Source organism: Manis javanica, chromosome 12 (assembly GCF_040802235.1).
Source record: "Manis javanica isolate MJ-LG chromosome 12, MJ_LKY, whole genome shotgun sequence".
NCBI classification, from domain to species: domain Eukaryota; kingdom Metazoa; phylum Chordata; class Mammalia; order Pholidota; family Manidae; genus Manis; species Manis javanica.
Window position 1 is genome coordinate 83,151,813 of NC_133167.1, and position 24,299 is coordinate 83,176,111.

At 47.5% G+C, this 24,299-nt stretch overlaps 1 protein-coding gene, 1 long non-coding RNA gene and 1 pseudogene across 4 annotated transcripts in view; all 3 read right to left on the minus strand.

Annotated features, from left to right (window-relative positions):
- Positions 1-20,006, minus strand: part of LOC140845165 (ly6/PLAUR domain-containing protein 3-like) — a 64,211-nt gene extending 44,205 nt beyond the window's left edge. The window contains exons 1-5 of one of the 3 annotated variants that reach the window (XM_073218912.1): positions 19,686-20,006; positions 19,121-19,252; positions 18,217-18,363; positions 17,767-17,928; positions 16,023-17,055 (exon numbers count right to left, since the gene is read on the minus strand). In XM_073218912.1, the coding sequence (XP_073075013.1) occupies positions 16,568-17,055; positions 17,767-17,928; positions 18,217-18,363; positions 19,121-19,252; positions 19,686-19,767 (1,011 nt within the window). In that variant the 5' untranslated portion in view covers positions 19,768-20,006 and the 3' untranslated portion in view covers positions 16,023-16,567. The other 2 variants (XM_073218913.1, XM_073218911.1) reach the window with 2 other exon arrangements.
- On the minus strand, positions 1,917-6,044 carry LOC140844799 (uncharacterized). Its single transcript, XR_012123295.1, has 3 exons — positions 5,924-6,044; positions 4,275-4,366; positions 1,917-2,444 (listed from the first exon to the last, which is right to left on the minus strand). It is a non-coding gene; the product is annotated as an uncharacterized lncRNA (long non-coding RNA).
- On the minus strand, positions 19,904-23,382 carry LOC140845166 (GATA zinc finger domain-containing protein 1 pseudogene; annotated as a pseudogene).
- Between the last annotated feature and the right edge of the window lie 917 nt (positions 23,383-24,299).

A 24,299-nucleotide genomic window follows, 5' to 3' on the forward strand; every position in this document is an offset into this window, starting at 1 on the left:
TGTTCCTTAACTTCTCTGTGCCTCAGGATCCTCATTTATACAGTGGAAATAATAACGGTACAAAAACTTGTGGTGACATTGCTGGTGGTAGTACTGGTGGTGGCGGTGGTGGTGTAAAATGAGTTAATTCTCATGAAACTCTTAGGACATCACTTGGCACAGGAAGACCTCAATGTCATTATCTGAATTGATATTAAGAGATAAAGTCTCAGTAACCAGTAGGGGAAGACCTGACACTCCACTTCTTCAGGGCCTTGCTAGGCCTTGGGAACCTGGCTGAGCTAGACAGGATGGAGCCTGTTCTGGCTGTTACGTTCTTTCCCAGAACCTGATGGTCCATTCACAGGGGCCTCACAAGTCTTTCTGTACCTCAATGAGGGAGACAGAATAATGGCCCCCAAATTCCCACTCCTAATCCTCTGGGCCTATGAATATGTTAGTTTACACAGCGAAAGGGACCTGGTACTATCATTAAGTATCTTGAGATGGGGAGATGATCCTGGATTATCAGGAAAAGTACAATGTAGTCACCTGGGTCCTTCTAACAGGGAGGCAAGAGGATGAGAGAAAAGAAAACCTGACGCCAGAAGGACAAGTCCAAGCGGGGAGGCCAGGAGCTGAGGAATGGGGGTGGCCCCAGCAGCTGGGACGTGCAAGGAGCAGATGCTCCCCCAGAGGTTCTAGGAGGACCACAGCCTGTGATTTTAGCCCTGTGAGACCTATTTAAGGTTTGTGACCTCCAGAACTGTATGAAAATAAAGCTGTGCTGTTCTAAACCACTAAGTTTGTGGCGATTTGTTACAGCAGCAATTAGAAACTAATACATTCAACTTCAAGCAATGTCTGGGCAACTTGGTGGCATTTGTAGTTGTACATCTTCATTTTCTTTGAATAGGAAATACAGTCTCATGGCTTAAAATTCAGTAAGTATATATGACCACTTTGGAAGATGGTCTGTCGGTATTTAGCTGAACATATGCACACCCTGGGACCCCGCACTTCCAGTCCTGCCTACGTCCTCAACAGAAATGCACAGGGACAGCTCCAAGGCTGTTCCTAGCAGCACTCCTTGTCACGGTCCCAGCTGCAAGCAATCCAAATGCCTGTCAGCAGCAGGACAGACAAATACGCTCACCGTGTCGTACAAGCCACCGTGGGCCCTGCATCCTCCCCATTCTTGGCGCCCACAGTGCCCAGGAGTGGGATCGATGTGTCTGGAAGAGTCCGACTCCTTGTGAGTGATTATAATATGGACAGTGTTTGCGGAGTGCTCGAAGCACTTTCCACGTGTCAACTGATCTCATCCTCACAACTCTGTGAGGTCAGTGCTTTTATATTATCCCTGTTTTCCTGGTGGGGAAACTGAGGGACGAGGCATCAAAATAAGATGCCAAAGCACACTTTCTAGTGCAGAATGAGGAGCTGAACCCAAGCACTCTGGCTGTACCTTCAGAGCAGGAGACACGGAAAGGCAGGAGCTGGCAGGAGCCTGGGGCCAGCAAGCCTGTCCCCGCCCAGTGGAGCAACCGGGGCCCTCAGGACTCAAGCTGCCAGAGGCCAGCTGTCTCCAGGTCCCATGCACGCACTTCCTAATCCATGGGCTGTCCTGACATGTGAGCAGCCTTCCCAGGAGGTTGGTGGTCACAGGCTGAGGGTGCCAGGGTTGGGGGGCTGCTAGATTCCTTCCTAGCTCTACCTGAGCTGGGGAGTAGGAATTTGTTCCTGGGCCAATGGTCACTGCTGGGAAAGCTCTTATGGTCGCAGTGGTGGCATCGGCGGGGGAGTCGGGTGTATCTTCAATATTGCAAAAGCCCCACACTTGAGCCAGGTTCTTTGCTCTGGGCCAGAATGACACCTGAGCGGCCAGGACGTACTGGCTGTCTGTCTCCCACTGCTCAGAGACCAAGGACGGGAAGAGCTGAGTTCTGATGGGCAAAACACAGGGATATTGGTTTACACTCCGAAGGCACCAGGAGAGACAAGTCTTTTAATTGTGGAAGGCTGGGTTTGGGTTGGTCAGACCAGCTGATAAAGAGCTGTTATTGCAGACGTGAGCCTCTCCAAGTCTGTGAGCTCTGAGGAGAAGGAGGCCATTGCAGGAGACCAGGAGCCAGGAAAGCCAGCCCCGCAGTTACTGTGAGGATGAACGGCTGCTGCAGACGGGACTGTCCCTCCGTTCCACATCCCAGGAGCCCGAGAGGTGGGAGTGTGCCCAGCCAGCCTTGCCTTACCCAGGGAAGTTCTAGAATCATCTGGGGTTAGTTATTTTCTACAAGCAGCAGAAGTCCTGGGAAATTGGCTTGGGCAAACCACTAAATCTCCTTCACTTGTAAAATGTGGCTGGTCCAGGTTCCGGCTTTATGAGCTCTTGTGACAAGTAAGTGCCTTCCACACATCACAGGCATGGAGCCGGGATGGAGCACAAGTTTGTAAGGCCTGAAGACCTACGAGGAAAGATTCTGAAATGAACCCAAAAGATTTTGGGATACGTGAAACCCTCACCTGCACCTTTATTACAAACCAGCGCTCAATTGAGCCAAAGGCAAAAATTAAGAAAGAGAGATCTAAATGAATCTCTCTAGGTTAAAGAGCTCAAAACAGATAATACAGTGGCCTAAACTAAGTAATGTCAAGGCATTCCACTCAACAACCAGCAGATGTGGACGTTTCCAAAGCTTCCTGCCAGCTGCTTCTGGACAATCAGGACAATCACACCCGAACCAGAAACACACACACAGCGGCTTCTCTGCTCAGCCGCCCTCTACCACTTGGTTGCCTTCCCCAGTACCAACCCTGGCCACCCTGAGCCTGAGAGCTTTCTTCAAAGATGCCCCACCCTCGAGCTTCCAGGGATCCTCCTCCTCCAAACGGGCCTCTGACCTCTCCTGCCCGGGAGCAGAGTACAAAACTTAGCTGATGGAACTATGCAGACTGTGATGCCGGCCCCGCTTCTTTACCACGTAACTGCATAGTTATACGACTCTGGCTTGGCCATGTGACTAGCTTTCATAGACAGAATGAGGTGCCCGTTTCCAGCCTAGGTCTCAGTTGTGGGGCCTTGCACATTGCCACTTGTACTTTTGCACCAGCATAAGAACAAGCCTGGGCTAGCCTACTGGAAGGTGACAGACATGTAGTGCAAAACCAAGCCTCTCAGCCAAGACCCAGCCGGGTAGGCTAACAGTTGATCCCCAGACATATGAGCGAGCAAAGCCAATGATAATGCCAAAAGAAAAAGCATGGGCTTAAAAGAAACATGAAATTCAAGAAAATGGTCATTTAAACAATAGGGGAAAATGGTAAGAGCTTGAACCAGCCTGCTCAGGATTCAAATCATGACTTTGTAACTTCCCAGCCCTGGGCGTGCCGCGTCATCTCTCCTGTCCAGCTCACTGCGAAGGAGGTAGCCTAGGGGACTGGAGGAGGCACGAAAGGCTTGTGTCCCAATACTACAGAAAACATTTGCATAATGGTTTTTCCAGAATTGGGTGTTTCCCCATCCCAAATCCCCAGAATATAAGAAATGACCATAAAAATCATGAGACCTATTTTTTAAATAATATAAAGAGTAAAGGCTTTCAAGCTTATTCCCTTCTATCTCCAAAGTCATCTATAAGCCCCTCACCTCAACACATTCCCAGCAGTTCATTCCGGCCCTGACCTTGTCCTGCAATTATCTTTAATGTCATCCATTCCTTCCACGAAGGGCTTTCTGTGACTCTAGACAAGAGACCCAGACCCTGCCCGAGACCATTCCCTAGTACACAGTAGGTGCTCAATAAAAGCCTTCAGCATGCCTAATAATGCCTCTTTTTTTAAAGTCCGTACTAGCAGAATAAAAAACCCTACGCCTCACCCTCCAATTCTGTCTTTGGAATTTTCTGGTTCACAGGCTCCTAACTGGGTCACAGGACAAAGTTCCAAGGTTAAGGTTCTTTCCCAAATGGGCTTGGACCTATCTCGCCAGCCCCCTCTCATTATTCCCTCCCACACAAAGCTGCGTCCTTCTTCCCAGAACAGGGCGGGCTCTTTCAAGCCTCTGCCGCTTGTGGTTTGAGGACCTGCTCCAACATATCTCCCTCAAGGAGACCCTGGAGAACCCAGACAGAGTCCATGTGTTGGTGTGTCTGTGGAGGGTTTAGTTGAACGTTGTAGCCTCGTTGGCCAAAAACCAAGAGCTGACTATGCTCCTCTAGGCCACCAGGGGGCGCCTTCAACCACCAACCTGACTTCTTGCCTCAAAACCCCCAACAGTGGTGCACATTTGTTCTTACCTTTAGCAGTTAAGACTGGGTTCAGATCCTGGACCAGCCAATTACTCATTCTGAAACTGAGCTAGTGACATCACCTCTGCAGTCCTCTGTTTCTGCAAAGAGTCATCAGGTGGATTAAATAGATTGTTTCCAATAAAATGCTTGGAGTGATTGGGGATGCTCTGATTGGTGACAGGGATTTGGCTGGCACAGGTGGACACATCTGTCATGTCTCCTTTAACAGTGCATTTAAGATGTGTGCATTTCAGTGCATGCAAACTTTACCTCAGTGAAAACAAAGTAAGAATAAAATGTAAATAAATATTGGGCTCTGTTGATTTTACACACGGGATGGTGCTAATGGGAGATTGTACTGGAGATGGCAACTTACTTTGAAATGCATCAGAAAAATTAGAGGAAGTGATGGATAGACAGAGGGATAGAAAGATGGCTGGGTAAGTGATAAAACAAGTTGAGTAAAATGTTAATTGAAGAATCTAGGTAATAGGTACCTGAGTTTAGTTTTCACTATAAAACTGAATTTCAAATGTGTGAAATTTTTCATTACACATGTTTGGGAAAATGCAAAAAACAAAAGTTGGTGAAGCTGTTGAGTCAGCAAAGAAATTTGGATTGAATTGGTTAGAGGTAACCAATTCAAGTAACATTCAGGTGAAATGCAAGATGTTGTTCAGAATGTGTAAATTTCCAGTCATAAGATGGGTAAATTCTGGGGCTCTAATGGACAGCTTGGTGATGGTAGTTAAGAATATTCTATTGTATACTTGAAAGTTGCTAAGAGTAAATCCTAAGGGTTCTCAACATGGATGGAGCTAGAGGGTATTATGCTCAGTGAAATAAGCCAGGCGGAGAAAGACAAGTACCAAATGATTTCACTCATATGTGGAGTATAAGAACAAAAGAAAACTGAAGGAACAAAACAGCAGCAGAAGCACAGAACCCAAGAATGGGCTAACAGTTACCAAAGGGAAAGGGACTGGGGAGGACCGGTGGGAAGGGAGGGTTAAGGGTGGGAAAAAAGAAAGGGGACCTTACAATTAACATGTATAGTGTGGGGGGGGGGGTACGGAGAGGGCTGTGCAACACAGAGAAGACAAGTAGTGATTTTACAGCATCTTACTATGCTGATGGACAGTGACTGTAAACGGGGATGTGGGGGGGACTTGGTGAAGGGGGGAGCCTAGTAAACATAATGTCCTTCATGTAATTGTAGATTAATGATACCAAAATAAAATTTTTAAAAATCCTAAGGGTTCTCACTATGTGAAGTGACAGATAAGTTAATTAGCTTGAGTGTTGTCATTATTTCACAATGTATACTATATCCAATCATCATTTTGTACACCTTAGGTATATTTTTATTCATCAATTACACCTCAATAAAGCTGGGGGGGGAGAAATCCAGTGACTGTTAAAACAAAAAATGGGCTCTAGGATGCTTGCAGCTACAATTCGGGTGCTCAGCACTTTTCTAAGTCAGCACCATCCAATAGAAATACAATGCGAGACATATGCAAATCTAAATTTCCTAGTAGACTCATTTAAAAAAGCAGAAAGAAACATGTGGGTTTAATCATACTTTAACCCAACATATCCAAAATATCATTTTAGAATGTGAGCAATACAAAATTACTAATGAAGTACTTTACCTTCTTTTATTTTTCACACTAAGTCTTTAAAACCCGGGTGCATTTCCCACTTGCGCACACCTCCGTTCAGACCAGCCACCTTCCAGGCGCTCAACGGCCACGGGTGGCAGGTGGCTGCCCTGCTGGACAGTGCAGACGGAGACCTATCAGCTAATTCGTACGTGTTCACAACAGCCTTGTGACGTAGGTATTGCTTTCATTCTGGAGAGGAGGAAACTGAGGCACAGACAGATGGCATGCCCAAAGTCACACGCTGGGGAAGGAGCGGGCTCTGGAGCCGGCCAACAGGGCTCCGTGCGCGCGGAACCCGGGAGGGCTCCCCCAGGCAGCACATCAGGCTGAGCGAGCAGCAGCCCAGGGACCCCCTCTCACGATCCCAGGAGAGGGAATGATGGTGGTTCTCCAGAGTCCGAAGGGGAAACTCACAGCTGGACCCGGGCATAAGGGTGTGGAGGGAATGAAGAGACACGGGAAAGGATGGCATCATCTTCCCTCTTACCACAGACTGCCAGGGAATCAGGAAAATCACGCACACATCCGGCTGCTGACGTGGCTGCAGATGCTCCCGGCCCTTTACCTCGGGCTGCAGCAGGAAGCTGGGGGGAGCCCCTGTGAAGGCCCCGCCCAGGAGGGTGGGGGTGGCAAAGCCTCTTGCAATGGCCTGTCCAGTGGGCCAGCCCCACAGTGAGAACCCCCGTTTCTCATTCAATGACCCTCCCTTTCCAAATGGGGAAACTGAGGCCCAGAGAAGCCATATGACTTGTCCAGAATCACATAGGAAGGATGGAAGATGTATCAGAAAGTACAGGAAAGCCCCCTCCTGCCCCCAGCCCATGGCTACCCAATGCCCTTTCCAGGAGCAACGGTATTTACTGCCTGGTGGGTATTTCCAGAAGTTTTCTAGGCATAGACAAGCATTTGCGCAGAGATTTTGGTTTTCACACTGCTCTGCGTCTTTTTTCACTTAACAATATCATCTTCACGAACTCTCCAGGTTAACACACATAAATGTGCCTTGTTTTTTAAATGCCCACCGAGCACCACGCTGTCTGAATGTACGATAAATAACGTGATCAGCCCCCTCCTGATAAACATTTAGGCTATTCCTAGCTTGTTGCCACTACAAACACTACTGGGATCAGGATCACTTGGGCAGACCCCGTGTCAGCCACATGAGTCGGTGCCTGAAAGGTAAATTCCTAAGAGGAAAACCGCCAAGTCAACAGTGACGTGCGTGCGTCATTTTGAAAACATTTTTTCATCGCGTTCCCAGTTGCCCCCCTGCCACTGGTTGACTGCCCGTTTCTCAAAGGGCCTTTTTGCTCTCTCTGTATTACTTGAATATTTTACAGCAAGAAGATATTCATGTATTACTTATGTAATTCAAATTAAATAAGCCCTTCATTAAAAACACAAACCCGGGAAGAAGCGAAACCAGCAAGGCCAGTTGGGGCGGAGCCTCCCGCCCTGTCCCCAGCCAGCCTTGCCTGGGGTTGGAATCCATTTCCCAAGCGCAAACATGGACCTCGAAGAGCAAACCTTGGGAAAAATACAGGGATGAGATTATGTCATTTTCCCGCCTCTGTTGCCTTGCACAGGGCTAGATCCTCCTGCTCTGGAGGGTCGTCCTCTTTCTCCTTCTTCTTTCTCTAACTCCTCTTTAGCCCTGTACCAGGAACAATTTTAAGCTATGTCCAGGTCAATAAAAGAACATGGAAGTCAAGCAGAATCTAGCATTTCTAACAAGAAAAAGGAGAGGAAAGCAGAGCTAGAAACTTAGCAGTAGAAACTGGAAGAGCAAAATAATAATCTATCTATTTGAAACACATGAATCTCTTCCTCTCTTTTCCCTTCCCTTCCTGAACACAAGGAAGGAGGTGTCCGGAAAAGGGGTTGAAGTGGAGGGAACATGGAGCTCAGAACAGGGTGTCGGAGCCCAGGTGGGGTAAGCAGGGTGTCCACCCAAGGGACCGGGGGTGTGGACAGTGGCAGAGTAAGAGACTGGTTACTTTCAGGGGGAATTGAGCTGGTAAATAAGTACATTAAGGACTTTAGGAGCCAGATTTCTCGCCGATGGAGAATTGAGCTGCAATTACACGGAAGAAAAAGCTAGAATAAACCCTGTAGCATTGGGTTGGAATTGAAGATACCAGGGAAAACTCATGAGTTTCAATATACAGAGATGTAAAAATAAATATAGATGTAAATATGTATATAAATATTTACATGTGTATATATGTGTATAATTGTAACCCATTGATGCTCTCAGTTTATTCTGATGAGACTAAATAAATAAATAAATCGGAAGTTTGATGAGGAATGGGATATTTGCATCACCCCAAAATATCTCCCCAGAACAAACATTAATTACAAAAGGGAAAAGAGTGACTTTGCAGTGGAGTCCAGAAGACACCGCCTCGCAGGAGCAACACCACACACATCCTGATGGGAAGGAGGAAGATGCTAACAGCTTTTCTGTGACACTCCTGTCCAAGGTGCATAACCTGACCATGGCAAATATGAGATGAATGCAAATTAGTGGAACTCCTACCAGAAAAACTGGCCTGTAATGTCCACAAGAGACATGAAGCTCCAGGAAAGAGGGAAGACATTTTCCAGACTAAAGGAAGCTAAGGAGCCAGGACAGGGGGATGCAGTGCAAGCTTCTAGATTGGAACCTTCGCTGGGAAGGTCATTATTGGGACATCTGGTGAAACTTGAATGGAGAAGGAGGATTAGATGTAGTAATTTGTCAATGCTAACACTTTTCATTTTTGAGGTCATACTTTGGTTTTGTAGGAGAAGGTCCTTACTCATAGGAAATGCACACTAAACATCCAGAGGTGATGGGACATAATACTGGCAACTCACTCCTGGACAGTTTAGGATAAATCATTTATTTGTACTCTGCTTATAACTCTTCTATAATTTCGAGGTCTTTCCACTTAAAAAAATATTAAAGCAGTGCTTTTTAAACTTGTCTGATTGATTACACTGGGACTAAGAAATATGTTTGACATCAAGACTAGTATGAAACATACTTGTGAAACAAAAACAAAAGCATCACAAAGCAAAACAGCGTTGCCTAAAAAGAGAACATCAAACATGGTTTTTATAAATTGTTAATGCAACACGGGAAAATAACTCCCAAGAGAAACAGTAAAGAAACCCCAAAATCACCAGTGGAGACTCACTGAATTATTTCGTGACCTACAATTTTTGTCCAGTCTTTTCACAAGTACATTATAATGAAGCAAATACACATACAGGTTGAATCATGTCCCAGGCACTGCTGTGAGTACTCTGCAGATACTACTTAATCCTCACAATAATCTTACGAGGGAGGTAATATTAATTCCCAAATTAAAGCTGATGAAACTGAGGCTGAGAAAAGTTAAGTAACTTGCCTAAGGTCACACAGCTAGGAAAAGGCAGAGCTGCCTTAGGATTTTAGCCTGACTTCACAACAGCTTGCAAAAGGGATATTATCATCCCTCATTTGACAGATTAGGTATCAAAGTTCCTGAGAAACTAAATGGCCAGTGCACGGCCACACTGATTCTGAAAAGCACAGACACCAGTCCCCAAAAATGGTCTTATGAAGTCGGTGGGGAAATGATGTCAATGCTTAGATCCCAAATCAGGAATCACAATTCGTTCGACCAAGCCAGGGATCAGTAGCAAGCCCTCCAGCTGTTTCACCAATGCTCAGGCTCTCCACGCAGAGCTTCACTGTCCAGTACGGGGCCCACAAGTCACAGGTGGCTGTGTGGATTTCAGTTAATTCAAATTAAATAAAATGAAAACTTCGGGGTCTGTGCTCTTGACTACCACGTTGCACAGCAGAGATGGGTGGATGCTTCCATTGGCACGGAAGTCCTACTGGGCAAGGAGGGATCTAGGGATTGCTTTGCAAGGAAATGACAATTATTCTTTGTAAAGGGGGGGACTGGGATATTCTGGCCATTCTTTAATTAAATGACAACACAGGAGCACATTCTATCAGATCTTTTGTTAACAACCACATTGCCCGTTTTTGCTGAAGTGGTAGTCAGATTTTTTCACAGGAACAAATTAAGAAAAGTCCAATGGCCCACACACCCCAACGTGAGTTTCCATCCATAGATGTGACCCCTGACGGTACCTGTAAACTGTCATCGTGTAGATTTCTAATTCACTGGCTTGGAATCCTAGATCTTGTTTCTGTAGTTGGCACTCTGTGTCACGAACAAATGCACTGCCCTGAAGAACTCCAAGCAGAGAAGGCAGAGGACAGCGTTTGTAAAATAACAGCAGCTACCGATTACTAAATGCGCTACACAGCCAGGGCTGTTACTGGCCTCCTTGTCATCGGACCCCTGCTATCCCAGGAAGCACACGTGGTTACGACCATTTCACAGACACAGTGGCTCACCAAGGCGAAGTCACCTGCCCAAATCCACGCAGGTAATAAACAGAGGACACAAACCTGGACCTCTCCCAACCCAACCTCCACACCCGGCTTCTCCCTGTGAATATACTCAGTCTGAAGCAAGCCAAAGAGACACATTGACTCCAGTGTAAAAACAGTTCTGACTCAGCCCACTGGAAAGTTCAACATGACACTTGACGTCTGTCGACACAATTAGGAAACCATAACAACTGAATTGATGTTAATGATAGACAGGCCAGAGGGAGGGTGGAGAGTAGGAAAAAATAACAGGTACAAGAGGGCAGATTAAAGGTTAAAAAGAGTAGACTAAAGATAAGAGGGGAGGAAATGTCCAGCTGGCTGAATTGCTCCCCAGTCTGTTGCCCCTATTTTCTAACCAGGCCCTGACACCCGCCACCCCTACCACTGCCATGTGGATGGAAATCACAGGCCTTTTCTATCTTACCCATGAAGTCCAGTCCTGTAATAATGGAAATTTCTACATCTGCACCATCCATACAATGACCACACGTGGCTATTTGAGCACTTGAAATATGCCTGAGACACTGAATTTGAAATTTTATTTAATGGTAATGATTTAAACTTCAATATATACCGCTGCAGGCTGGTGCAGCACTAAATGGTGAGCCACAGATTAGGGCAGGGCCTTCCCATCTGTGTCGCCCAACACTTAACATGTGAGCTAGCTGTTTGGGGGGCACCCTCCAGGGTCGGATTCCCTGGGTCCGGATCCCAGCTCCAGGAAACCCTGGGGAAGCGACCTGATCCTGTTTGTACCTCGGTGTTTGCATCTGTAAAACGAAGCATCGTAAGGGGGCCTGAAAAATGGTGAAGGTGATTGAATCTAAGTGGAAGGCAAGTGGATATGCGTGGCATGATCTTTCCAACTTGTCATTAGTGTGAGATTTTCCATAATAAAAGTTGCAAAACAAACCGTTAACTTTACAAGCGTGCCCTGAACATTCATGGGGCACGTAAAACGCTTACCACGGCACCTGGCACTGGAACAGCGGGTGCTTTAACAGACTGAACAAGCATTTACCTGGCAGGTATCTGCTCTCTGGAAGGTGTCAGAGACTTAAAGATGAAAGAAACAATAACAGTGGGGATTTCTTAGATGCCACATGCTGTCCTGTTTTATACAAATGAGCTTGTTGTAGGCCTCGCAACTACTCCATGTGGTAGGTATGTTGTTATTCTCTCCTTTTAGTATAGTTTTACTGTTGCTGGGTTTTTTCTAATGTTTTAACTTCAGACTTACAGAAAAGTTGTAAAAATGACACAAAGAATTCCTAGACACACTTTAGCCAGATTCCTCAAAGTCAACATTTTACCACATTTACTTTATCATTTTCTCTTTCTCTATATAAAAAGTTTTCCTAAATAGCTTGACAGTAAGTGGCAGACACGGTTGCCCCTTCATCTCTTAATACACAATGGTGTGTTTTTCCTAAAAACAAGGCCATATTCATGAATACATTAATCTAAATCAGGAAATTAACACTGAACATAAATTTCCTAATGGATGGGGCTTCCTTGAGATTTTCATCAAATGTTAAACTCACGTCTCTTGCAGCAGCAGCAATTTTGCAGCAGCAGCATTTTGCAGTCAGGGCCCTTCCGTGTCCTTTCACCCGCCAATCTTTGCGGTGCATGACCTGGATATTGTTGAAGAGCAGAGGTCAGCTTTTTGGTAGAATCACCCTGAGTTTAGGCTTGCCCCATGTTTCCACAAGATCAGATTCAGGTTGTACACGATTTTGCCCAAGACCATGGAGGCGATGCTGTGTCCTAAGTTGTAAAGCTTTAGATATTGAGCACTTAAAACAGGGCTAGTGCAAACTGACATGTAATAGAAACGTGAAATAAACATGGGACTCCAAAGAGTACAAAAAAAGTCCCCCAAGTATCTCATTGATAATGTTTTTCTATTGATGACATATTTAAATGATAATGTTTATGTATGTGGAATTAAAAGCTATTACTAAAACTAAGTACACCTTGTTTTTACTTTTTCAATGTGAATACTAGAAAATTTTTAATTACAGATATAATTTCAACATGTCTTCCAATATCTTTCTGTTGGGTACTGCTGATTTAAAACTTAGAAATAAAACAAAGGGGAACCACATATATTTCCAGTATCTTACTGGAGCATTGTCTAATAGACCCACTCAGGGGTGATCTGATTTTGGGAGGGAATGTAGCTTTGTATGTCTTACTATTTATTATTGATAAGGGCCCAAACTCTGTAAAGTCTGGACATTAACTTTGCAAATAATTTTGCAAATGACAAGAAAATTGGTAAGTTGCAAGGGATTTTTGCCTGGGAAAGATGGAAATTATTTCTGCCCAGTAGACAAAATAACCTGAGATTAAGGCTTTATTGCCCTGTAGGACAAGAACTGCTTTTGAATCTCCCTTTGCAATCTTATTTCAGTAATCTTTCATTGATTAAATATACTTTTCATCTCAATCCTATGCGTTTGAATCACCCTTACCAGCTCTATGGGTTCCCAATATTCTAAGCATTTATCATATGCCAGGCACTATTCTTGGCCTTCATTACCAGTTTCTCCCAAGAGTCCTAAAGGTAGGAACTATTATTACCATTTCATAGATGAGGAAACTGAGGCTTGGAGAGAATTTCCAGCTCAACTTCAGAGTGAAACCGTAATCGTAGTAGAGGGTGCAGATTAACAAGAGAGCTGAGATTTAAAAGGGTTTGCTGACGCAGGTCTGGCCTCTGGCCTCTCTTCTATGCTGTCTTTGTTATGATGTGCTGAAGTCCTAACCTCCAGGACCTGTGAATGTGGCCTTATTTGGAAATAGGGTCTCTGAAGATTTAATCAAGTTAAAATGAGGTCATGAGGGTAGAACCACACCTAATATGACTGGTGTCCTTATAAGAAGAGGGAAATTTGGACACAGAGAAACAGGGAGTACTCCATATGAAAAAGGCAGAGACTGATGTGGTGAGTCTACAGGCCATGGGAAGCTGAGGACCATCAGAAGCTGGAAGGGAGGATCCTCCCTAGACCCAGAGGCTTCCAAGGCAGTGTGCACAGGCCAGCATCCCTATTGTGGACTTCTAACCTCCAGGACCACGAGACAGTAAATTTCTGCTGTTCAACCGCCAGTTTGTGGAACTTCTTACAGCAGCCGTAGGAAACTAATAGTCTCTGAAATGCACCACCCTGGGTGGCTGCACAGTCGTGGTGAAAGAGGTGCCACCATCAGTATGGGAGCCACTAGGACGACATCTTTCCTCTGTCCCCTCATCTGCACCTGTGAAACCCCTCACTCCAATTCTTGTGGCACCATCTGAGGACAGACTGTCTGGGCCTCTGCCACCACACCCAGGGCTCCTAGGGGGGAAAGGCTTTGTATGGACAGAAAGGATTACTGGGTGTCCTGTCTAGCACACACTTCTGGGTTAGCTCCACCTTTCATTGTCTTCAACTACTACAGCAACACAAAACTGAGAGCAAAGAGAGGCAAAGCAAAAGCTTCCTGCGTGGAAGAATACAGTTGATTATCTCCCCCTGGATATTGACCAGTTTGACATCCACCTATAAATTTCAGCATTCTCCATCACCAATACACAGGTGTTTGTTAATTCTTCTTTGAACTGTTGGAACATATTACTCAGTCCCTCATTAAAATAAGTTAAATAAAATCTTCGACAGGTGTTCATTTTCTATCTGCAAGAGCTGTGATTTTACCTTTTTAAAAATGTTATTCTTCAACACCTGTTTCAGCTCTAAGGCTGTGGTATGGCCGCCCACCGCAGGCCTCAGCAGGCCATGGGGGTCCCGGAGACTTCAGGTCAGAAAGGAACCCTAGGCTGAGCTACGCAAGCGGGGTATCCCAGAGTCTTTTTCCCACCTTAGAACTTCCTTCAAAGAACAGAAAAAGCCCCCATGGAGTGAAGGTGATGAAGTTCCAGCCCCAGCACCCTCAGGAACCCAGGCCGCCTCAGCCCTACACTGCTGAGGTGGCAAAAACAGCTCAGTTACCTAGTGGTCGGCCTGAAGCTGTGGAACATCAGGTTGAAAGCTCATGATTGTCAAAGAAAAACTGTACCCAACGAATTAAACAGGCAAGGACGTCTCATGCATTGCACAGCAGGGGAGAGAGGCCAGCACTCAGTCTGAGCTCAACTCAACTGAAACAAAGGGCAGTGGGCTTTTTAAGAGCTGGGCTTGGGGAGCCAGCGGGTTGTCTGGGTTTGCTGATTGGCTGTGACCTCGGGGAAAGGAAACCTACTCACATCTTCAGGACAGGAGGTAGTTTACTACTTGAAGAAAGGCATCCGCAAAGTTAGGGGAAACTGGGAGACAGAAGGGGTAGCTCCTTTCATGTTTACATTTCAAAGAGAAGGTTCCCAGGTCTGAGAAAGACATTTCCTGGACTGTAAAACTGGCAAGAGGCTTTTTAAGGAGATTTACCTACTTTTCAAAACAACAGAGAAAGACTTTATAACGACAAGTTTTCTAAAGTAAATGATCTAAGAAAAAGGATGTCTGGGGTCTCTGTGGCTAGGCCATCTGAATTCTGGAAGGCTCCGGATGAAAGAAAGGTGAGGGGTTTAAGAAGCAGGAATAAGCCTAAATTCAGTCAAGCTGAGGGAAAAGTTATGGCTCCACTGTTTATTCGCTGGGTACCCTAGGGCAAGTTTATCAACCTCTCTGGGCCTGGTTTCTCATCTTGTAAAATGCAGACGGCTGATACCTACCTCGTGAGATGGTTGTGTAGGTTATGTTAACTCAAGTACAGCATTTGAAAGAGTACCTGGCACATGATAAATGTACTACTTGCTGTTGGTTATTCTGCCATCTGAGCCTCGGTTTCCCCAATCATCCACTCTGAGAAGGTATACAAAAAATTAAAACATGATGGATGCAAACACCCTTAGAATAGGCCTGGCCTCCGTGGCTAAGAATTCTTTTGCAATGATCAACATTCCTAGAACTATAGTTACTGTTACTGATGCTCTGTGGCTGCTGATGCTTGTGCTCTCATGAATTCCCTATTTTGTTACTAAGATCATTTACTATTGTTTTCTCATGCTATTCCCTATTAATAGTGATATCACAGTGTTACTGTTATTATCTCCTATTCCCTGCATCTGGCGGCCCTTCCCTCAAGCAGTCCCCAAGCCTGCCAGGGCCTCCCATTCCCAAGCCAGGCTTTTCCTCCCTGAGGCCTCTACACTTTCATTTGATTGGAGGAGACGGAGGTGGGGCTCAGACTCCAGGTCCCCAACAGCAAGCAAAGACTGACTGCAGCACCTCAAGCCCTCTGGACAAGTGGGAGGCAGTGGCTAGGCCCCTGATGAGTCTGAAGAAATGAGACATACGGCAAGGCAGCTGAGGCCTGGGGATGTGCGCAAACCAGTAGATGGAGCTCCCCTCTGCTCCCAAACACTGCCAGGAGCTCCATTCACCCGACACTGCTTTCACCCACGCGCCCCTCACAGTGGAATCGCCCACAGGCTGGCTAAACCCCAGGACACACAAGAGGTTCAAACCCCGCCTTCCCCCATGGCTGCGGCTCTAGATCTCAGCTTCTCTACCTGCTGAAGGTCTTGGCATTTCTGCCCAGCTCTGCTTCAAGAAGTTAGTGTAAGAAATGAGATAGAAATGACTCCTTTAAAACACTATACAAAGTAATTAAATTTTTATTGAGGCCTTTCTGTGCCAGAAAGAGACCATAAGGAGGCACAAGGCCCGGTCCCTGCTCTTGAGGAGCTCACAGTCTAGTAAGAAGACGCCAAAATAATTCCCACGAAGATGGGGTGCAGGTGCAGCAGCCATCAGAGGAAGGAACCGTAAATCCTTGCTGCCCCCCATATTCCAGCTGGACTGAGAGAAAGCAAATGGGAGGCTTCACACTGCCTCTCACACCTTCCCTGTCACAGCTCTGACCTCTCTGCTCCGGGCACCATGTGGAGATGAGGGAGAGACAAGGATAAAGGGAATCCACTCACTGCCCTCAAAAAGCTAGGACACCCTGCAGGAGATACACAACAGTAACTTTTATTTCCCGAAGCCGCAAACCAGTGCAGCGGAAGCTGGGGAGACTGGGTGAGACTGGAAGAACAGGGGCTGGGCCAGCCCAGCCCAGTGGTGGGAAAGGGAAGTAATGGGAAGAGAAGGTGCCCAGGGCCAGGGAACTAGGACAGGAGGGAGGTTTCCCAGTGGAGAAGCTCAGAGCAGGGTGCCAGCAGCCACAGCCAACAGAAGGGCCGCCAACACAGCGGAAGGCACTGCAGAGCCTTTGTTATGGGGTCCACCTTGTGTGGGGTACTGCCCCATATTACTACGGTCCTGGTGGCCAGCAGCACTTCCGGCCACCCTGGAGTCCTCATCCTGGGAGATCTCGGGTTCTGCTTCCTGTGGAGGAGTCCGGCTGGTTGGGGCTGGAGGGGGCTTCAAGGTGGAGGTGCGGGTGGTCGGGGGTGGCGTGGAAGTAGTGACAGAGGTTGTCGGGGCCAGAGTGGTGGGCTGAGGAGGCGGCATCAGGACAACGGGCGGGAACCGCGGGGAGAAGTAGGTCTTGTTTCGGAGGTCGGAGTTACAGCGGGATCCCTGGCAGCAGGAGCCTTTGAGGGTAAATCCCGGGCCTGTCACGGAATCCCGGGGGTACAAATCGTCCAGGACGTAGCCCCGGACAGGCAAGGCCACAGTCACGTTAGCTGCAGGAGGGAGACACTGGTAGGTACGCGGTTGGAGAGAGGGGGGGCAGGCAGAGCCAGAATGAAACGCGAGTAAAATGAGGGCAGAACCACCAAAACACGAGACAGACAGGCTCTGCATCCACTAATCTAAGTCTCGATTCAGGCCACACGCTGAAGCATGTGAGCGGAACTGGGAGCGCCACAATGCCTCGTAAGAAAGGTTTGGGCAGGGCTACACCTCTCACACGACCAGAGGGGACAAACTTCCCCTTCATCCCTCCCACCCAGCCCAGACAAAATGCAGTCTTAGAGTCAGAACTACACCTCCCAGAACACACCTGGCAGACGCCAGGAGGCCGGCGGAGCATCTCTTCTAAGTAGTTAGGTGCAGGTGCTAACCCGGGTTTTAAGGAATGAAAACTATACTCCACAAAATGCCCGGGCAGAAGCCTGGAAGCTGAAATACGTTTCCGAAAGCACCTCGTCGCACCCTGCACCTGGCAGGAAACATATTTCCCCAAAGCACTGCAGACAAAAGCACCAGTATCCCCATGCCCTATTAGGGACAGCACATTTCTCAAGTGCTCTGGGTCAAGACGCACACTTAGGCCAACGATTCCCAGAATGTGCTGGAGGGAGAGCCCTTTGGGGAAAGGACTCCAAGCAACCAAGAGACCTGAGAAAAGCTACCGCAACCCCTGTAAGCTTCGAGCTCCCGGGCTCTCTCACCTGCCGTCAAGGTGACGTTGCCATCAAAACATCCCTTGTAGACGCGGTCGCTGGCGTTGTAGCAGCTCACGACAGGCGGCACCGTACCCTGGCACGCCTCGTGGCTCAGCCCCACGCAGCTGTAGCACTCGACACCGTTGGGCTCGGATGCACTCTCATTGCCTGAGAGGGGATTGAGTAGGAAAGAAAGGTCGAGAAGCTCTGCTCCGGGTCCCTCTGGTCCACATCTCCACTCCTAAACGGATGCCCAGCTCAACCTCGGGCCCACCTGGGGAATAGCCCTGCCCACCCCGTGGGCGGGCCGCCCCCGCTCCAGCCTCCTGGCGCTTAGAGCAGTGAAGCTCCGCCTCCTGCCTCATGGCCCCGCCCCCAGCCCTGCCTCGCTCTCCCGCCTACAGCACGTGATCACTCCCAGCCCCTCAGTCTGCGTGGTTGCTCCCCTGGTCCTACCTGCGGGGCTGAGTACTCGCGAGGTGAGGTTGAGCTTGGCATTGCAGCGGTCCTGGGAGCACTGCTGCAGCTGGATAAAGGCCAGCATCCCGTATAGGTCCAGTCCGCGGTCATTCTTGCCCTGGAGTCCCGATTCGCAGCCCTGCACTGCCGAAGGGGGAGGGGAGGGGTCAGCGGGCAGGGCATTGGGGGCGGGGCCTGCAGTAGATCTGCACCCGAGGATCGCCAGCCCAGAGTCGGAGGGCTGGGGCCTCCGAAAGAGCAGATTGGAGGGGAAAGAATCACAGACAGAGGGGCGCAACTTCAGAGGGCTGACTCCGAGGGGACGTACAGGTTGACAGACGCTGGACAGAGCCAGGGATGCAGGAGAGCCACAGGGGGGCAAAACCGCAGAAAGCAACTTCAGAAAGAGCTAAGCGACTGTCAAAAAGGCACAGGATCAGAGAGGGGTGGGGCCTCCTAGGAGCCCTGGCCTCAGATGGAGGCGGGATCCCTCAAGGACGGGTCGGCGGGGTGGAGTCTCAGTCTAAGGAACCTAAGAGGACCTAGAGGGATCTCTATCACCAGGGAGCCCGATGGGTAGGGGAGGCTGTTTGGGGAGGAGAGGCTTCTGGCAGGACAGACTGGAGAAGGGCTCTCAGTAGTTGGGCGGAAATGGACAGGGTGTGCCTCCGAAGAGGACGAGGTACCAGATCCGGGCTCTCCCAATTCACCCCCTCAGCCCCGCACCCCTCAAAACCTTAATGCTTGGTTACGACGAAGGACTCAGGCCCGGCTCAATGGGAGGGATGGGGCTGCGTTGACGGGGTGTGGCCAAATTCAGGGGGCGGGGTGGGCTATAAGGAGGCGGGGCCTAGCTGGAGGAGCTTGAAGGGGTATGCCTGGACCAGGGGCCCCCACTTACTGGTCTCCGCCGCCCCCACGGCCTCTGTGCGGACGTCCACGCCGGGCGCGCACTTCACGGTCTTGGTCTTCTGCGGATAGCACCCGTCATCTGCTTTCTGCACACAGCTGTAGCACTCCAGGGCCTGCGCTCCTGGGGGTGCAGGGCCCAGTGGGACTGCGTGATCCCTACTGAAGCCTCCTGCCCCAAAGGAGAAATAGCCCTTCCCACGCCCTCCGTTTCCGGCCGAGCCATTCCTTTTGCACACCCTTTTCCAGGACAGGAGTAAGGAAAACCATTCCACAAATCTGGTGCCATGAGATACACTGTGGCACATTTCCTTTAAGCCCCTGTGCCTGCGGCGGGAGCATTCTTCCACAGCTCCCTTATACTCAGGTGGGGGATCCCTGCCATGAATAGGGACACCTTCCCACAGTTCTCCACTGAAGATGGGAGAACTCTCCCCACAGCTGAATCGGCTCAGTGATGGATCCCTTCTCACGACCCTCTCTGCAGGCGGTGAAGGGACCCTCCTCCCTAGAGACCCCACTCTACCCGCTCCGCCCCTTCGAGGCATCAGACCCACCTTCTCGGAGCAGCAGTGACAGCAGCAGCCAGACTATAGTCCAGATCACTGCGCGGGCGCCTGCTCTTCCGGCCAGGTCCATGGTGCGCCCTGCTCCCTCGGCGTCCCCCCTGGGTGTGCCGCCTCCCAACCTGGGCCCTCTTACCTGAGCCCGGGATGAGTAACGTCCCCCCAGGCAACCCTGGCCTTGCCCAACCGGGCCAGTCCTGAAGGATCAAGAGCCAGAAGCAGACTTAGCCTACCCTCACATTGCTGGGAGATGTCAAATAGACCCCGTGGGTAGGAAAGAGAAAAAAGCACTTCGTTGAGTATTTCCTGGTCACTCTGCAGTGTGAAGAGAGAGGAATATGTCTGGAGGTGAGCCACTGAGGTAGGATATCTGAGTAACCGTGACGGCAGAAGAGGCAAAGGTAGAGAAGCAGGGTTAAGTGTATTTTTTTTTTGCATTATGAAAAATATTTTAATCCAAAAGTTTGAATATTGACGTTTATTTACAATTTCACTGTAATTTTTGTGTACAAAGAGGTAACTATGTACATAGAATTATCTACAGTCACTTCTGTTCAACACACAAATCATGACTGTGTAGAAAAATGTTTACAGTTAAAACTGCTACAGCTCGAAATCATTCTGATTGTTAGATTCTCACAAATCCTCCTGGGGTTGATAAGTGCTGCTTAAGTCAGGATACAAAGGGAGGCAAGTGTGTGCAATCCCCACTTCCTCCCATTTTCACACTCCCTTACTTAGCTGACCTGCACCCGAAGTAAAACCTGTACCTGAATTCTGGACAATTTCCTGAACAACAGGCATTGTAAGTATAAGATGTTTGTTTTAGGCCTGTTATTAGGAGTCTAAAAGCAGAAGGTTTAACTTTGGGGTAGACTTTTTAAAGATATTGATGCTAATGACCTATTTAATCATTTGTATGACTGCCCACGTTGTTCTAATGGTAGTCAGGAAACTACCCAGTGAGATGCCTGAACACTGGTTTCCCTGGTGCTTTTAGTGAAGTTGCCTGTTAGCACCAGAAAATTTTATGATTTGATTGGAAGCCTTGTTTTGACTAAGAAGGTAAGAGAGAACAATGGAGAACAGATCCATTAAGAGCAACAAAATGATTCTGAATCCCTGTTTGCTACAGAAGAATTAAAAGGAAGTTTTAAAAAGCTTGGGGATAATAAAATAATCCACCAATCAGTTTCTTTAAGGTTAAAGCAGCCAACAGGCTGTTTAGCATTTTCTAGATGAAGAAATTAAAGCTTGTGTAACTTTGTGATAGATACTGTTAGATGTAGCTTAATTAATTTTTTTTGGGTTTTTTTTGTTATCATTAATATACAATCACATGAGCAACATTGTAGTTACTATATTCCCCCCATAATCAAGTCCCCACCACATACTCCCATACAGCCACTGTCCATCAGCGTAGCAAGATGCTATAGAGTCACTACTTGTCTTCTCTGTGCTATCCTGCCTTCCCCGTGGTACCTTAATTAATTTACCTTAATTTTTTGTTCTTATAGAAAAATACAATCCATTTAGTGAGTTTCTAGATATAAATTATGGAGAAAAATAGACGCTACCAGTTCCTAATGATCTCTGGAAATGATAGCTTTTGCCTGTGAAGATACACATACAGAATGTAGTATTTAACTTGAAAATGTATTTAATTCTTTGCTATCCCTTTTAATTTCTCAAGTGACTAGCAATAAATGAGCTAATTATTACTGGGTAGTTGGGAAAAACTTTTGAGTCATTTTTCTATCTAAGAATGTCATTAAAAGAAACATGTGGAATATCCTGTAGTACTATAAATACAAGATAACTGGAAATCAGTCTTACCTTTGAAACTACAAACGACTGGCAACTGTTTCCTTCATAGTTATTGCAGGAGTAGGTCCAACATGAGTCCAAATACAGCCATTCTCTGGTCTGGTGGGAACTGTGGGAAATGGTGATGAACGTGACGTGACATACTCAGAAGGTGCATGACAGATAAATTCCAAGTATTCCATCTTCCTTGGAAGATCCGCCTCTGGTCCTGTGATGTGGGACGCAGGATCCCTGGGGCTAGAGAGAGAGTGGGGATGAGCCACGTCAGTGCTGCGCTCTTCTCCCAATCCTGGTCCTGGATGAAACCCCTGATCTGAGCACAGTTAAGGTTTTCCATCTTGTTCATCAATTACAGAAACAACATCTCCAATTTGGTAATACACTCCCTTGTAAAGATGGATTCTGCAGTGATTATGGGAGAAACACTCAGGAGCTTTGATGGGATTTTTTAATTTAAAAATACGTCTTCTGCCTTTTCCTTCGGTGGAAACTTTTTTTTCAGCAGCTGGAGCAGATTTGCATTCAGTGTCTCTGAGCCGAGCAGACCTCCTGTGAGTTTCCTGCTCCCTCCGCCTGCCGCCCCCGCTCCCGCTGCTCTGCGGAGCGGCGGCCGAGGTGCAGCGCGGGGCTCGCCGCCGCCGCCGCCGCCGCCCCCAGTCCCACCGACCGCCCCGAGCCGGCGCCCCGCAGCCCGCGCCGCCCCGGCCCGCGCCGCGGTGGCGGAGGATCGCCCCCTTCGGGCCCTGCTTCCCCACGGAGGATGACGTGGGCTTGCAGACGCTGCAGGTGGGCTTCAGGCCCAGGGGCGCCGTGGGCAGCTCGGGCGGCCCCCGCGGGCGCAGAGACCCGGGAACGGCGACCGCAGGCCCTGGCCGCCCGCTGGTCAGCCGGCCACTCGCAGCGACAGGAGGAGCGGCGCGGGCGCCGAGCTGTCCCCGCGGGGGACAGGCCGCGGCCGCTGCCCGCTGGGGGCAGGAAGCGGGTCCGCTCGCTGAGCGCGGGGAACAGCTCTGCGCGGCCGGAGGCGCCGAGAGCATGTATTCTTAACAAGCTCATCACCATCCTCCCTCACCGTCACCACCGCTGTGACAGAGACTTAGGAGTCCCCGCTGCAGCACTTAGGACGCAACCTGATATTGAGAGGGTCGCTTGTGAATGCCTGACTCCCCTGGAAATCAAAGGCGGGTAGGAGAACTACTCAGACACCTCTGGAAGAAGCCTCCGTCTTCCAGTACTACACAGTCCATGTCATTCTTTCACAATCTTTCCTATCAGAAGTAAACACTGTAAATTGAGACATAATATTTTAGAGGCAGAAATGTCACCTTGGAGAGCAAACACATGCTTAATATTTGTTCTGACTGGAGATTACAATGACCTGGTACCAAATTTACGCTGGGGCTATGCAAGGGACTTCCATTCCTACAATCTCACTTACAATACAGTGTGAAGAGCTCTGGGTACCAGTTCCTAGTACACAAGGACCTCTTGTAAAAATCAACTGCTATAGAAGCTTTATAATAGTGGGATTTCACTCTGTATTTCATGTCTGTTTTTTATAGCTTACTGTCAGATGGTTTATATGATTCCAAGTCTTTGTTCAGAAGGGCTGCCCCTTCCATAATGATATTCTCTTAGACAAACCTCTGTTTTAAAATAAAGCACTTTGTGGTACTGTTGCCAGGAATACGTTGAGGCAGAATGTAGGGGCTTCTCTGTAGTTCTCAAGGCAAACAAAGCAAGATGACATGGGTATTACATGCTACTGCAAATCTTTTCTTTTTCCTAGCAAATTCAAACACTGCACAAAAATTCTCATTTTAATTGTTGAGGAACTTATCAATGCCAATATCTTAGTATATGATGTCAAATCCTATTTTTATGATTGATCCTTTTCAAATCAATAAATCTAAACTTTAATCTGAAAAATGGTCTTATATATGTATAATCAATTAGTTTTGTGGCTTTTCCTTTGCTTTTAATGCAAACTCTTGGACAGAACATCTAAGAAGGGTCGCCCAGTTGTACATAACCTGAACCCTAAGGGACTCCTGTGCCTATTAGCTTTAACTTGGAATAATGGCTTAGTAACAACTGTCTCTCCTAAAAATTTCTACGTAAGTCATGTTTTATGATATATTTTGGAAACTTACTAGGGATTTTGCTATATTTCACAGTGATATGGCTTGAAAAGGTTACAACCTTTGATTCCAATCAAATCTAGTACAACAGCAGATCAAAGAAAGTTTTGAATGTTGCTGGGTATTTTATTCAAGGACAGTATTTACACTTTTGGCAAAACTAATCAAGATTATTAAAATCAGTGAAGTTCCTCCTTTAAATTTCTCCCCCTCTTCAAGTTCACTAATCATCTTCGAATAATAACTTGTCTCAAGATGGGTTAAAAAAACTAAACTACAATAAGCACATTTTCATTTTAAGTATGTTTTCAGGGATAATAGTTCAAAAGACATAAAAGGAAGGCTGGCAAAGAGCTTATTCCTTCAAGTAGGAAAGCATGGTTAGGGATGCTCTAAATTGAGGGTTAGAGGTCACCTGAATGGTAGCTCTGCTTCTGGGATGACTGACTGTATATGCCTCCCTCTGAAGTGGACGTTAAACATCTCTTGTTGAAAACACCTGTTAAAAGACAGTATTAGAATGGTGTTCTCTAAGATTTAGAGGTTCCTTCACACCTTTAGAAGGTTATATGGTTCTAAGTAAACTTAGAATTTGGTTTCAGTAAGGTCTTAAAAACCCATCTTTCCAATTAAAAAT